Raw genomic sequence first — 11,738 nt, 5'->3', positions numbered from 1 at the left:
TCACCCTGCTTGGGTCAGTGGGGAGTAAGAGTGACAAGAGCAGGAAGACCCATTTCAGGGGCCACCCCTGCCCACATCCGCTGGAGCTGGGGGTGCTGAGGCCTGCTGGGGCAGCAGTCACAACGGGGGCTCATGAAGCAGCGCACTTCTCCTAACAGTCCTTGCAGCCAAGGTCCCAGGCAGCAGCCTTGGCTTTGTGTCCATGGGCAAAGTCCACCCCTCCCTGCCCACAGGGGATTGCGATCCCCACAGCAGAGGCACCTGCCTACATCCCACAGCAAGGCAGTGGAGAATTCGTGTGTCCCGGGATCACGACCCCTTCCGCAGAGAAGCTGCGCCCTGCTCTGCTGATCCCGAGGGCAGCAGAGGGAAGCCTCTCGCTGCTGGGCTCTGCACTCTGCGCTCAACCCCTACAGCCTCCAGGCGTGACCCATCCTTGCTCCCCACGGCTGCAAGCCACACGTGGTCCTTGGCCAAGGCAGCGAGGCTGAAGCGAGGGCCACACATGACCTCTGCATAATATACACACTTTTATTTATGAACTTGTATGTATACAGACTTTCTATACACACATTGCCTATATAATAAAAATGTACATGTGTATACATGGTCATATAAATATAGAGCTGTAGAAACCTTCAAACCAGTCCTGCGCAGTCCCAGCGCCGCCTCTAGCAGGGATCTGTGCTTAGCTGGCCATCATTTGAGACTTGGACAGAAGGGGCAAGTGTCGTTTGTGTTGGTTTGTGCCCAGAATTTGATGCACTGAAAGAGAGAGTGGGTTTAGAGCAGGCCAAACACTCCCGAGACTCAAGGCACCCTGGTTAGTCAAGGAGCCCACAGAACGCGCCAGCTCTGAGATTCAAATCACTTGTTGACTAGAGTAATAACAGAGCAACCCGTCTGTTGAAAGAATGCCAAACGGCTGCAACAGCTTGGGAGGTTTTGTTTTACAGATCTCTGTTCAAACCCCCTGTTTATCTCGTGAACTATGTCTGCACATCTAACAGTGCAGCACCCTGGAAAGGTTCCCAAAGGCACCCAAGGGTACTGCTGCACCTGGTCGAGAACCACTGGTCTGGAGCCACTGGCCCAGGAATGCAAGGCTGGTGGATTATGTGGGCGCTCTCCCAACACTGGGCTGGCTCGGCACAGTTTGCACAGCACGGTCTGCAGCTCAGCTGACACTGCACTACTGCAGGCTGCAAATCCGGAGAGGTAGCAGAGATCTGCTCTGGCTCCTCATGAAATGAGGGTCTCAGCGCTACCTGCCTTCCTGGTTCCCTTGGCCACAGACGGCCCCATGGCCGAGACACCCCAGGGCTCAATGCTGAGGTCTGGTTAAGTATCACTTAGATTCCTTCCGAGGTCAGGGATCCCCCGCAGCAGAGCATGTGCGTGGTGGGTGTCATGTCAGTCATCCTGCTCTGGTCCCTGCCACTGTCCTGCTCCAGAGGGGACCCAAGCTTGGGTCTAGCCCTCCAGACATGGGAGGTGAGAGGGGCATCACCAACAAGGACAAGAAACCTCAACCCCTAGGCCAGCTGCCTCGTGGCAGGGAGGTGCAAGGTCAGCAAGTGGATTTCGGGCCCCCAGGGAGGACTGCTCTGCCTGCTGGCAAGACGGTGCTGCCATCAGGGCCCCCAGCTCTGGGGCTCTCATCACTTGCTAGGGCCCTGGGCCTGGGGGCTCTGCACAGCACCACGCAAGGAAGGTGGAGAAGCACATTCGAGCCCAGCAGCTAGAAGTGACAGCACAGGGGAGGAGTCCAACTCGCCATGCCCTGCCATGCCTTGCCCTGCCCTGGGCAGGCGTCATGCACTGCACTTACCTCCTTGTGCAGCACGTGGGAACAGGCCATCGGGTGGAGCTCGCTGGGCTGCACGAGCTTCTGGCACATCAGACACAGCTTGCAGACAGCGGGGGCCTGGGGCCAGCAGCAGGTGGAGACACAAGAGTCGTCTGAGCCTCAGTGTCACCCACACCCCCGCTCCCCAGGGCTCTGCCCACCCTGTCACCCCAGTCGCACGTAGGGGATGTGGAGGGGAGGTTCCAGGGAAGCAGGGGAGCCCAGAGGGACGGAGCTAGAGAGCCAGCGGCATGATGCAGGACAGATGCTTTGGCTCACCCTGGCCGGTGCAGTGAGCTGGTTCTGCCCCTCCCCTGGCTGACGCTGGCTGCTCGCACGCTGCAGCAACCTGGCACACTGGCTCTCTCCACCACACGCCCGAGACACTTCCAGGCTCACCCCAGACCAATCATGATGGCTGCTCCCCCATCCCCCCAGCACAGAGCTTGTGCCCAACGCGGCAGGAGGGGTCTAAATACGACCCCAACCCAAACCTCCAGAGCCAAGAAGCCACACTGTGGGCTGGGGCCAAGGCTCCCCTCATCCTCCCGGCCCCTTGGAGCACACCCCCGAGGGGCCCCAACCCCATGCAAGGGCTGTGGAGCATCTTACATGCGACGGTGTCCCCGGGTAGGTCACTTGGGCTGACGGCAGGAACATGGGGCTGCTGATCTGGGGCAGCGGAGCTGGAAACATGGGGGTCCTGATCCGGCCAAGTGGCTGTCAGCAGGGCAGACAAAGCACCTCAGCCACGTGTTAGCACTGGGGGTGGGGGGGACTTGCTGGGGGCAGGAGCAGGCCCCTGGCTGAAAGGCCAGTGAGTGGGGCCTGCTGGACAGAGCCAACACCACTCCTCAGCTGTGCCCTGGCTCCCCGGGGCAGGCAGAGGGTGCCTTCCAGTCCTGCCCCACCCTCCCCCCACAGCACCACTGGCTCGCTCAAGAGCTGAGCCCCGACAGCTCCTGGCCTCAACCCTGCCCCTCCTCTGGACAGCAGACCCACCTGAGCCCCCACTGCCGCCCTCTCCTGCTGCTCTGCCAGCTTTGCGGCCACCAGCCGGTTCAGCTCCTCCATGGTGAGCCCTGCCATGGTTGTCCGTGCGGTCTTGATCTGCTGCAGGATGTTGGTCAGCTGGGCCCTGGGCAGGCAGCAAGCGGGTGACATGTGTCATGGCACAGCTGCTCCCACCACTGAGCGGTTCCCTTTACTGTGGGAACCAGGTCTCTGGGGTGCTGTGAAGGCCTGGAGCACTGGGATCAGTCACCAGCAAGGCACCAGCCCCACACTCCTTTGAGGGGGAAGGTTTGGTCCCGCTGCCCTGGCTCCCATCACCCTGGTCCCAGGACAGGACAGCCATGCCTAACTGAAGTACAGGAGGTGAAGTGACCTGCCCCAGGGCATCAGCATCAGAGCAGGGGTCTGAGCCCAGAGTCCCCCGTGCCAGAGATATCTCGGCTCAGCCAGTCATGCTCTCCCTGGCTCACAAACATTGCTAAGCCCCCTGGCGCAGCAAGGGGGGCAGGTGCTGCAAGCGACCCCAGCACCCCCATGTACAGGCAGGGACCTCTGCTAACAGCACACAGGAACCCAAACCCCCACAGGCAGACGGTGCCTCCCCCAGGGCGCAGCCAACATCCCCAACCGTCCCCACCCGCTGTCCAACATATAGGGCCTCATCTCCTCGCCAAGGCCCCACTCACTTGTTACACTGCGGAAACCGAGCCAGGAGCTTCTCCAAGAGCTTCTCTAGCTTGTCGGCCGGCTGCGGCCTGTGAAACTCGGGAGCGACCTTGACGCCGCCCAGACCTGGCGGCGGCGGGATGGAAGCAGCGGGCGTCATGTGAGAGCCATGGGTACCAATAAGCGAAGCCACCACTGGGCTGTTCCTCCCCTGGGAGGTTGGCAGCGGTGGCGAGGGCTGATTGGACCTGGAGTTTGCAGGATTGAGTAGCGGGAAAGAGAGCGCGCGAGGATCTGCACTAGGCATGACCATGGGCACTGGGACTGGCCCGATGGGGAACGGGAGCCGGGGAGCGAGCGACGGGTTGTGCTGGAATGGCGGCATCAAGAAATCTGTCTGAGAGAGGGAGCAGCACAAGTCAGAGCAGGTCCGCGGGGGGCCACAAGCATCTCTAACCCACCAAATGATGGGACTCCCCCCTGACCCCTCTTGTCCCACCTGGCTCTGGTAGGCAACAGTGCAGATGCGATGCTGCTGCCAGGGGTGCAGTGGGCGTATTGGCACCACCAAGCAGGCAGCTGGCTAGCAGCACAGGCCTCCAGCCCCAGGTCACAGCTCTGGACAGCTTGTTTGCCTCCCCAGGTCCTCCCCCAGGGACACTGGCATGCAGGGAACCTGTAGACAGGCTCTCCCCCTCCCCAGCCTCAGAGGAGGCACAAGCCCCAGTGCCAGCAGGAGGGAGCTGCTCAGCCAGGGGGGCAACACTCACTTCCGAGGGGGGCGGCGGCAGCGTGGGGGTGGGGATCTGCGGCAGGCTGCTCAGCTTTGTGCCGTTCCTCACCAACTGGATGTGATCATTGAACTGGTCCTAGAGAGAGGAAGGAAACAGGGGGAAGCTCGAATGGTTACCAAATCTGGCCATCTGCCTGGGGCAGCATCCCTGGCTTCCAGGGCAGCAAAACCCAGAACACTGGGGACCAGGGCCTGCCTGAGCAGGCTGATACACCAACCAAGTGCCCCGCCTTGAAGCAGCCCAGAGTCTGGCTGGACAGGACTATACGGAGAAGTCAAAGGCCTGGTGGGAGGAACAACTGCCTTCAAGAAGTCTCTGTTGCCACCAGCCGCAGGTGCCATACACACGCCCTGGATCTCCAGGTGTGGGCACAGCACGTGCTGGGGGGCAGCTGCCCACAGTCATTCCTGAGGACACTGATAGTGCTGCCCTCCCTAGTCCTTTCCTCTGGACTCTTCTCATGGGATTCACACCTGTGTGGGGGCCAGCACTGGATACCATGCTCCAGCTGAGGCTTTAGCTGCCCTTCATCTCAGGGTTCCAGATCTGCTGAGACATGGCTCAGTCTGGGCATTAGGAGCAGCAGTTTTTGCACCCATTGTATTCGGAGCTCATGCAGAGATTAGCATGCCCTGTTGCAACGGAAGCAAGCCACAACTGTGGTGTGGGGGTGGGAGGGGAGAGCTGGATGCCTCAATTTATTTTGCCTCACCCGCACGTTTTCCTTGGTCATCCGTATCCTTTTCAGCCTCATCTCCCATTCCTGCTTAGGCCGGATGGTCTCCAGTGTTGGGGGTGCAGATCTGCTCAAAGACAAGGAGAATTCAGGAAGAGGGTTTGAGCCTGAAGCCCTTAAGGGAACAGCTGCAAGTGGCACCGGGACAGGTGTCTGAGCCACATGAGTCCATCAGCCCTCTCCCAGCTTCCTCCACTGCAGCTCTAACACCCGCTCCGACCAGAGATGGGAAAGGTGCAGCCTGACTGAAAAGGGCCTAGCTTTGAATGGTAAGCTTGGGAGTTAGGGCTGCAGGACGCTGACGAAGAACGTTCCCAACACAGGGACTCAACAGATGCAATGCAAGATGGGGCTTCGGCAGATACAGAGCAGCAGGTTAAAGACAAAGACTTGGCCCAGCTGAAACCTCACCGAATCCCTGTGCCGTGACCAGAAAGCCCGCCCTGGCACCAGTGCAGTGCCCCCCACACACACATTCCAATGGGGAAGGGGTGGGTGGGCAAGAACTGGGTCACCCTGCCCCACATAGGACTCACTTGAGGTATGTCAGATGTAGCTCTGCCTCCTTTTCCGCTTCTTCCAGCTTCAGCACAAGCAATTCCTTCCGGCTCTCCAGGGACAAGATCTAACAGAGAGAAACCACAGACATAAGCAATCCATATTGGGTTATCTCAGACCGGGACCTCCTGGCTCTGCACAGAGCGAGGCATACCAGCGCCCCACTCGACTAATGTTTAATAGTGAGCACTGGTGCAGCAGTGGCTGTCGCCCCTGTGAAGAGCCAGACTCAGCAGACTGGTGTGTCACTGTTCCTCCCATCTGTGTTTCAGGGGAGACCAGGGCACAGTGCTGCCCCTATCCCATCACCCCAGGAACTGCCACTGGCAACCTGCAGCTGCATCCTGAGCCACTTGCAGCAAGGAAGGCCTCGATCAACCAACCTCCGCTTTCCAAGCCCGCTCTGTCTCCTCCAGGATGTTCCTGTTAATGTCATTGTGCTGGTTCTTCAGCTTATCCAGCTCCTCCTCCCAGACCTGCCTGGAGACAAGAAGAGAACACGTCCGTGTAGGCATTCGCTCAGCAACACAGTTCCCAGTGCTGCAAGACCACAGAGCTGTCCAGACCACAGAGGAGCTGCCAGCCCAGCCCTTGGGCACCTGTTCCAGGGCCACGTCCCGGAACCAAGACCAATCTGCTCTCTCTCTTGTAGCATTTAACATAGTGTCCCCTGACAGGTACTGCTGCACCTCCTATGGCCAGCCTCAAACCACCTGGCCCCTCAAGAACCCACCTTCCAAGCCAGGGCGCAGAGACACTAGGAACAAACAAAACCCCTGCCCCTTCTCCCCCTGGCCTGGGCCACTGCATGTATTAAGGGTGCCCAGTAGTGCTTCAGCCTCCTGCTTACCAGGCATGTCTAAGTCTGGGAGAGCAAAGCCAGAAACAAAGCCCCAGACAAACCAGGAGTTGGGGGGTGAGGGGAGGTCTATGAGAGGGCTTTCTACTGCCACCACTCCTCGAACTGCCTGAGCAACTGAGTTCGGGTCAAAGTTTGGGAACTGACCCCCACTGCTACTCTGAGCGTAGAATGTTCCATATGTTAGAAATGGTCTGGGAAAGAGCAAGGACAGCACAGGGGGGTAAGAGACTGCAGCAGCTTCTGGGACACCAAGTTCAATTCCAGGGAGAGACTACCAGTGAAGACCAGCTGGGGAAGAAATGAAGCATGCGCACTACCCCACCTGCCTCTAGCCAGCAATATCACATCCTACTTGGATCAGCAAATTCATCCAAGAGAGGAAAAATATCTAATGCAAGAAGAGGAGGCTCTTCTGGGACAATGGCTATTTCTGGGTTCTTGAAAGTTAAGGGGAAGGGAAGAGACAGAGAAGAGCATTTAACAGAAGGGATCTCATAGAGTCCTACTTTTCATCAGACTGCTCGGCGATCAGAGAAGCAATCTTATTCTCCTTCTCCTCCTGCTCCTTCAGTAACCTGCACAACAGAGAAAAGACAAGCTGAAGCCACTTACTGCAGGGCACAGAACTTCATGGGACCAGCAAGGTCAGGAGCGCTATACACTGATGTACTCTGAGAACGCTGCTATACAATGAGTCTCCTCTCAGACTCCAGGACTGTCTCAAGAGAGCACAGTCTGTGCTGTGTCATGAAACCAAGTGAAAAAAACAGCACATTCCAGCACGTCTCGATGGGGAAGCACAGTGCTCTCCCACTGCTACTGCTGCTCTTGCGCACTGCACCTGTTTATTTCCAGGGAAATAAGGAGTCACTCAGCTAACTGGGACATCCTAAGGTATTTCTTAGGAGAGTTAAAAAATGTAAAATCAATGAGATCTCAAAAAAATAAGACCTATAATACTGGACAACTGGTGTGAACCTGTAAGGCCGAAGTCACCACCCAAAAGGACCCCAAAGCATCCCCCAGCTTATGAGGAAGAGTCTACTCATTTTCTTCTTGTAACAGTGCAGCTGAACCCAAGAGGCTGCTGCCACGAGCTGGGTGGATGCATGCCCCAACTCCCCCAGCACAGCAGAGGCAGGCGCCTGACGCCGGCTATACGCAGGGCCCACAAGGCAGACATGGAGCGCTTCAGCAAAGTGCCTGCAGAGAGCAGCTCCGGCAGTGGCAGGCTTAACACCATTTGTGTGCCCACCAGGCCAAGGTGGGACCCCAATCACTCCGAGTGACAGCACCACAGGATTCTGAACGACTCCAAAGTACACAGGGCTTTGGCTGCGCTTCTCCTGTGCCGAGATCAGTCGGAGTCTGCGGCCAACAACCACGACAGCATCCTTCAGCCCCCACACTTTGCTTTAGGTCCTCTACACATAGCACGTATCCCACATATCCAGCTGCTTAAACCTCCAGGCAACCATCCCAACATGTTATAGTGCCAACTGATAGTTGGCAGTCCAGAAAGGCCCCTTGATGAGGCTCTCTCACTAATGACCAGAGGTTCTAGCTTTCAGGATTACACTGAGATTGAGTTTAAACCAAACCCGGCTCCCCACATCAGTACCTTCTGCCCTTCTCAGAGAGCTTCTCGATCTCTGCTTTCAGGTCCTGCTCCTTCTGCAAGAATTCTTTCTTCTCCTTCTCCATCTTCTTCTTGGTCTCTTCTCGTTTAATTGTCACGTCCTGAATGGCCTTCAGGATCTCCTAGAGCGCAACGGGCATCACAACAAGCAGAGTAAGTCTGGTTGTTTCTGAATTCTGGATTTAGCTTAATTCATTGCACACCTATTTCATGGGCTGTGAGCTTTAAAAGAAAATTTCTAGGAAAGCCAGTCCTAGAACACGGCTCTACAGCATCTTGTGACAAGGAGTCCCACCAGTGACTTACACAACATGGGAAACAAAAGCTTTTTCCTTGTTTTAAACCTGCTACCTAACAATACCATGAATCATCTGACTCTGAGGTGCATGTGTGGCATCCTTTTAAATCTGGAGAAGACTGAGGTGCCAACACGCCTGTTTTAACCTGTGTCACAGTGTGGAAACAGCTGAGAACAACTGGTCTAGTCTTGCGGCTCCTACACTGTGGGCCAGGGACAGCTGACTGGTCACACGGTGTTAGCTCTCCTCAATTCCTTGCACTTATGACTGCCTTAAATAGTTTCTTGCCATTAGTTTTCTGTGTGAACAATTGTAGTTGTCAGGAATGTGCTGTGAGCCTGTCAATAGTGAGGGAGCTGTCTAAAGGCTCTACATTAAAGTGCAGTCCACACGATTAAGATTTTGAAATGTTAGGTGCTTCCTCCAGATTTGGGCAAAGGCCAAAATGTGATGCTTCGAATCCCCTGCGTGCATCGCCGCCTAAGAACCCCTTCTTGACGCGCACCCATCACCTTGGGCTCTGCAGCCCAAGACTCAATGATCCCACACTGCAGCATACTGGCCAGACACATCAGTCAGGTCAGACACGATCAGCAAGGGCCTTGCTGGATACCTGGTGATTCTTCATCTCTTCTTCTCTTCGTTGCTGGAGCTGCTTGAGCTGCACCTGGAGCTGGTTCTCCACTTGCCTCTGCTTGTCCAGCACTTCCTGGTAGCGCTCCTTCAGCAAAGCCCTCTCTGACATCATTTTGTCCTGCCACAGGTGAAGAAAGCATACATGAAGGTACAGTACCGTTCTCAGCCCTGCAGTCAAAGAAAAGGATTCAACTAGGCCGGTCACACCGCACTCTGAAAAGAGCAGGTCACCTCAAGTACCCACTCTGGCCCCATTTTCAGTGGTGTTGAGCAACTACAGCTTCCACTGACATCAGTGAATCGTAGGTGACATTCCCCAGGACCAGGGCCCTAAATAACCAGCCCGGTGGAAGATCTTGGTGTTCAGGAGCCGCAACAGGCAGGGCCCCACTCTAACCACAGGATTAGCCGGGGACTGTGTTCCTTGAATGCTTACCAAGTTCTTTTCAATATCCTGGTCTGTGTTCACCTCCAGGTCGGCCGTCTTGAAGTCGGTCTGCACAGGGAGGAAGGGTTCCTATCGTTAGATCTCTTTGGAGATGCAAACACCGGTTCAATAGACACGGGCATTTCCTGTCCCCCCAGGGTCCCTGAGGCAGGTCAGGACTCCACGCAGTTCCTCAGTCTCAGAGCGACATGACTGTGGGTTACAGATCAGCGAGTGCCTATTGATCCCCAGGTGGCCCCTTTTTCAGTTTGGTTTCTCTGACACCCCATGACAGATCTGAGAAGCTCCCAGGCAGGTGCTTCGTGCCGAGGTCACAGGGGGCCTGCAGACCATCCCGTGGACGGTCACCGATACAGGTCTCTCTCGCACCAAAACTGTCCATCTTCTGTAGCACCTGATTAGGGACCCTAGCACCTGCCCTCCGCACTGCAAGGGAAAAATCAGAGACCACCCAGAACAGCGAGGGAAGCTGTACTTCTCTCTGCCGCAGGACACGCGCAGTGGGTGGAGACGTGGACCAAAGGACAACATGGATTGCTCCAAAGTCAGGAAAGTGACAGGATTTTAAGATTCGATGCCCTGTTTCAGGAGGTCTCTAGCCAGATGCTTGCTGCCGTATGGGTTTGCCTGGACCTATTGCTCCTTTCCTGGGGGAAAGCGCCCGATGCTGAAAGCAAACTGTGAGCGAGGAATGTTTCTCTCTCCCAGTCCCTAGTGCTGCCCCCACCCCACCAAGAAGCAAGCTAGGGAAGGAGGGCAAGCAAACTCCTTCAGACGAGGAAGTGGCACCTGACCTGCACTGCAATGTTCTGGGAGGGCTTCTGGGATGAGGCCTCCTGGTCCGAGTCCTGCCCCACGCCGCCGTCTTCAACCCCGTTCTCACCGCCGGGAGGCACCTCCAAGGGTTTGCTACCCAGCTCCGAAGCCTCATCCCCTCGGGCTTTCGGCAAGAGCAGGGCTCCCAGTTCACCTGCCGGGCAGCTATCGGTGCCGAGCTCCTGTTCCTCATGGCCGCCAGCTGGGTGCAGAGGAGCGGCCTGAGGGCACTTTCCAGGGAGCGGGGCCGTCTCCTCCCCTGCCGCGCTGTCCGAGCCCTCCGAGTCGGACCGATACAGCTCTTCGCTTGAAGAGCCGGTGCGAGTCTCCGCGGGAGCATGGCCGGTGTATCCTGCGGCTCTGCTCACAGCTTCGTCTCGTAACGCCGCCGCGCTCTCCGCTACTGGCGGCGGCGTGTCGCTCGCCGCTATCCCAGGATCCCGTTCCGGCGCGTCCCCCGCGTCCGCCGCTGGCTGGCTCTCGCTGGCAGCTTCCGACAGCGCAGGGTCGTCCGCGTCGTCTCGCGCAGAGACGTCGCCGAGGCTGCTCAAAACAAGCAGAGACACGGACCCGCGCTTTGGTGGCGTCTCGTGCCGGGCTCCCCAGCGCCCGTGACGGCTCGGCTACGTCCCGCCACCACCCGCGGGGCGAGGCGGTCTGGGCACGTGACGGACGGGAGGCAGCAGCAGAGCCGGAGCCAGACGGCAGCCCCCTGGAACGAACGGGTGCCAGGGCCGCCCCGAGCGCGTCCAGCGAGGAGCCGGGGCCGTGCTGCTGCGAGGGGGCGGCCGCGACCCACCTGGAGCCCGGCTCCCTACCTGCCGGGCAGGCTGCCCGCTCCTCGGTGCGGGGCCGCGTCGCCGGGGGCCAGCGGCTCGGCGGCTGCTTTGTCCGAGACCCCGACGGGCACCTCGTCCTTGGCCTGCTCCAGGGCCATCGTCCTGTCCCTGCGGGGGGGAAGCGGGTCAGTGTCACGGCGGGGCCCGGGGCCAGCGCCGGGCGGAGGGGGTCCCCGGGGTGCAGGGCCGGCGCCCCTCACCCACCCTGCCCTGCCGTGGCGGGACGTGGCCGCCTGCACCCCGCCGGGGTCACACTCCCCCACTGCATCACAGCGTGCTGCACTGCACAACGCCGTACTACACCGCACGGAGCCATGCTGCGCTGCACGGGGCAGCGCTGCGCGCGGGGAGTGGGGCGCGCTGCACCCGCGCACTGCACGGGGCGGGGCCTGCCCCGCGGCCCAGCCGGTCGGTCGGACCCACCTGCGGGCGGGCGCGGCCTGGCCGCCTCCTTCCCTCCCTCCTCCCGCCCTGCGCTTCCGGCCGACGAGCGGCGCCGGAAGGCGAGAGCGGCCCCGCGCCGCGCCGCAGCGCCCCCTGGCCCGGCGGACCCGCCGCACCCCGCCCCTTCCCGCGCGGGGA

The 11,738-nt window shown here is 58.7% G+C and overlaps 1 protein-coding gene across 2 annotated transcripts; it reads right to left on the bottom strand.

The window, feature by feature from the left end:
- Positions 1-511: 511 nt before the first annotated feature.
- RNF214 (ring finger protein 214) lies at positions 512-11,648 on the bottom strand. 2 transcript variants are annotated; one of them, XM_059719900.1, is made up of 16 exons: positions 11,580-11,648; positions 11,136-11,264; positions 10,296-10,860; positions 9,490-9,549; positions 9,031-9,171; positions 8,101-8,240; positions 6,986-7,054; positions 6,001-6,097; positions 5,596-5,684; positions 5,036-5,126; positions 4,300-4,398; positions 3,550-3,926; positions 2,852-2,987; positions 2,462-2,569; positions 1,832-1,927; positions 512-765 (listed from the first exon to the last, which is right to left on the bottom strand). In XM_059719900.1, exons 2-16 carry the CDS (start codon positions 11,252-11,254, stop codon positions 700-702), a joined length of 2,253 nt encoding a protein of 750 aa, XP_059575883.1. In that variant the 5' UTR covers positions 11,255-11,264; positions 11,580-11,648; the 3' UTR covers positions 512-699. The 2 variants fall into 2 exon arrangements, with proteins under 2 accessions (XP_059575883.1, XP_006278134.3); XM_006278072.4 differs by lacking the exon at positions 11,580-11,648 and adding an exon at positions 11,361-11,550.
- Between the last annotated feature and the right edge of the window lie 90 nt (positions 11,649-11,738).

This window comes from Alligator mississippiensis, chromosome 16 (assembly GCF_030867095.1).
Source record: "Alligator mississippiensis isolate rAllMis1 chromosome 16, rAllMis1, whole genome shotgun sequence".
NCBI lineage: Eukaryota > Metazoa > Chordata > Crocodylia > Alligatoridae > Alligator > Alligator mississippiensis.
The sequence above is the reverse complement of the archived record's forward strand: the minus strand, read 5'-3'. Positions and strand labels throughout refer to the sequence as shown.

Bases quoted from the DNA above. Each gene is read 5' to 3' on its own strand.
- RNF214 (XM_059719900.1), bottom strand. From the start codon at position 11,254: ATGGCCCTGGAGCAGGCCAAGGACGAGGTGCCCGTCGGGGTCTCGGAC. The intron at 3,927-4,299 runs GTGAGTGTTGCC...TCCCTCTCTCAG, and splicing joins TGCCGCCGCCCCCCTCGGAA to ACAGATTTCTTGATGCCGCC. The intron at 2,570-2,851 runs GTGGGTCTGCTG...CCCTGCTGACAG, and splicing joins GGGCGGCAGTGGGGGCTCAG to CCACTTGGCCGGATCAGGAC.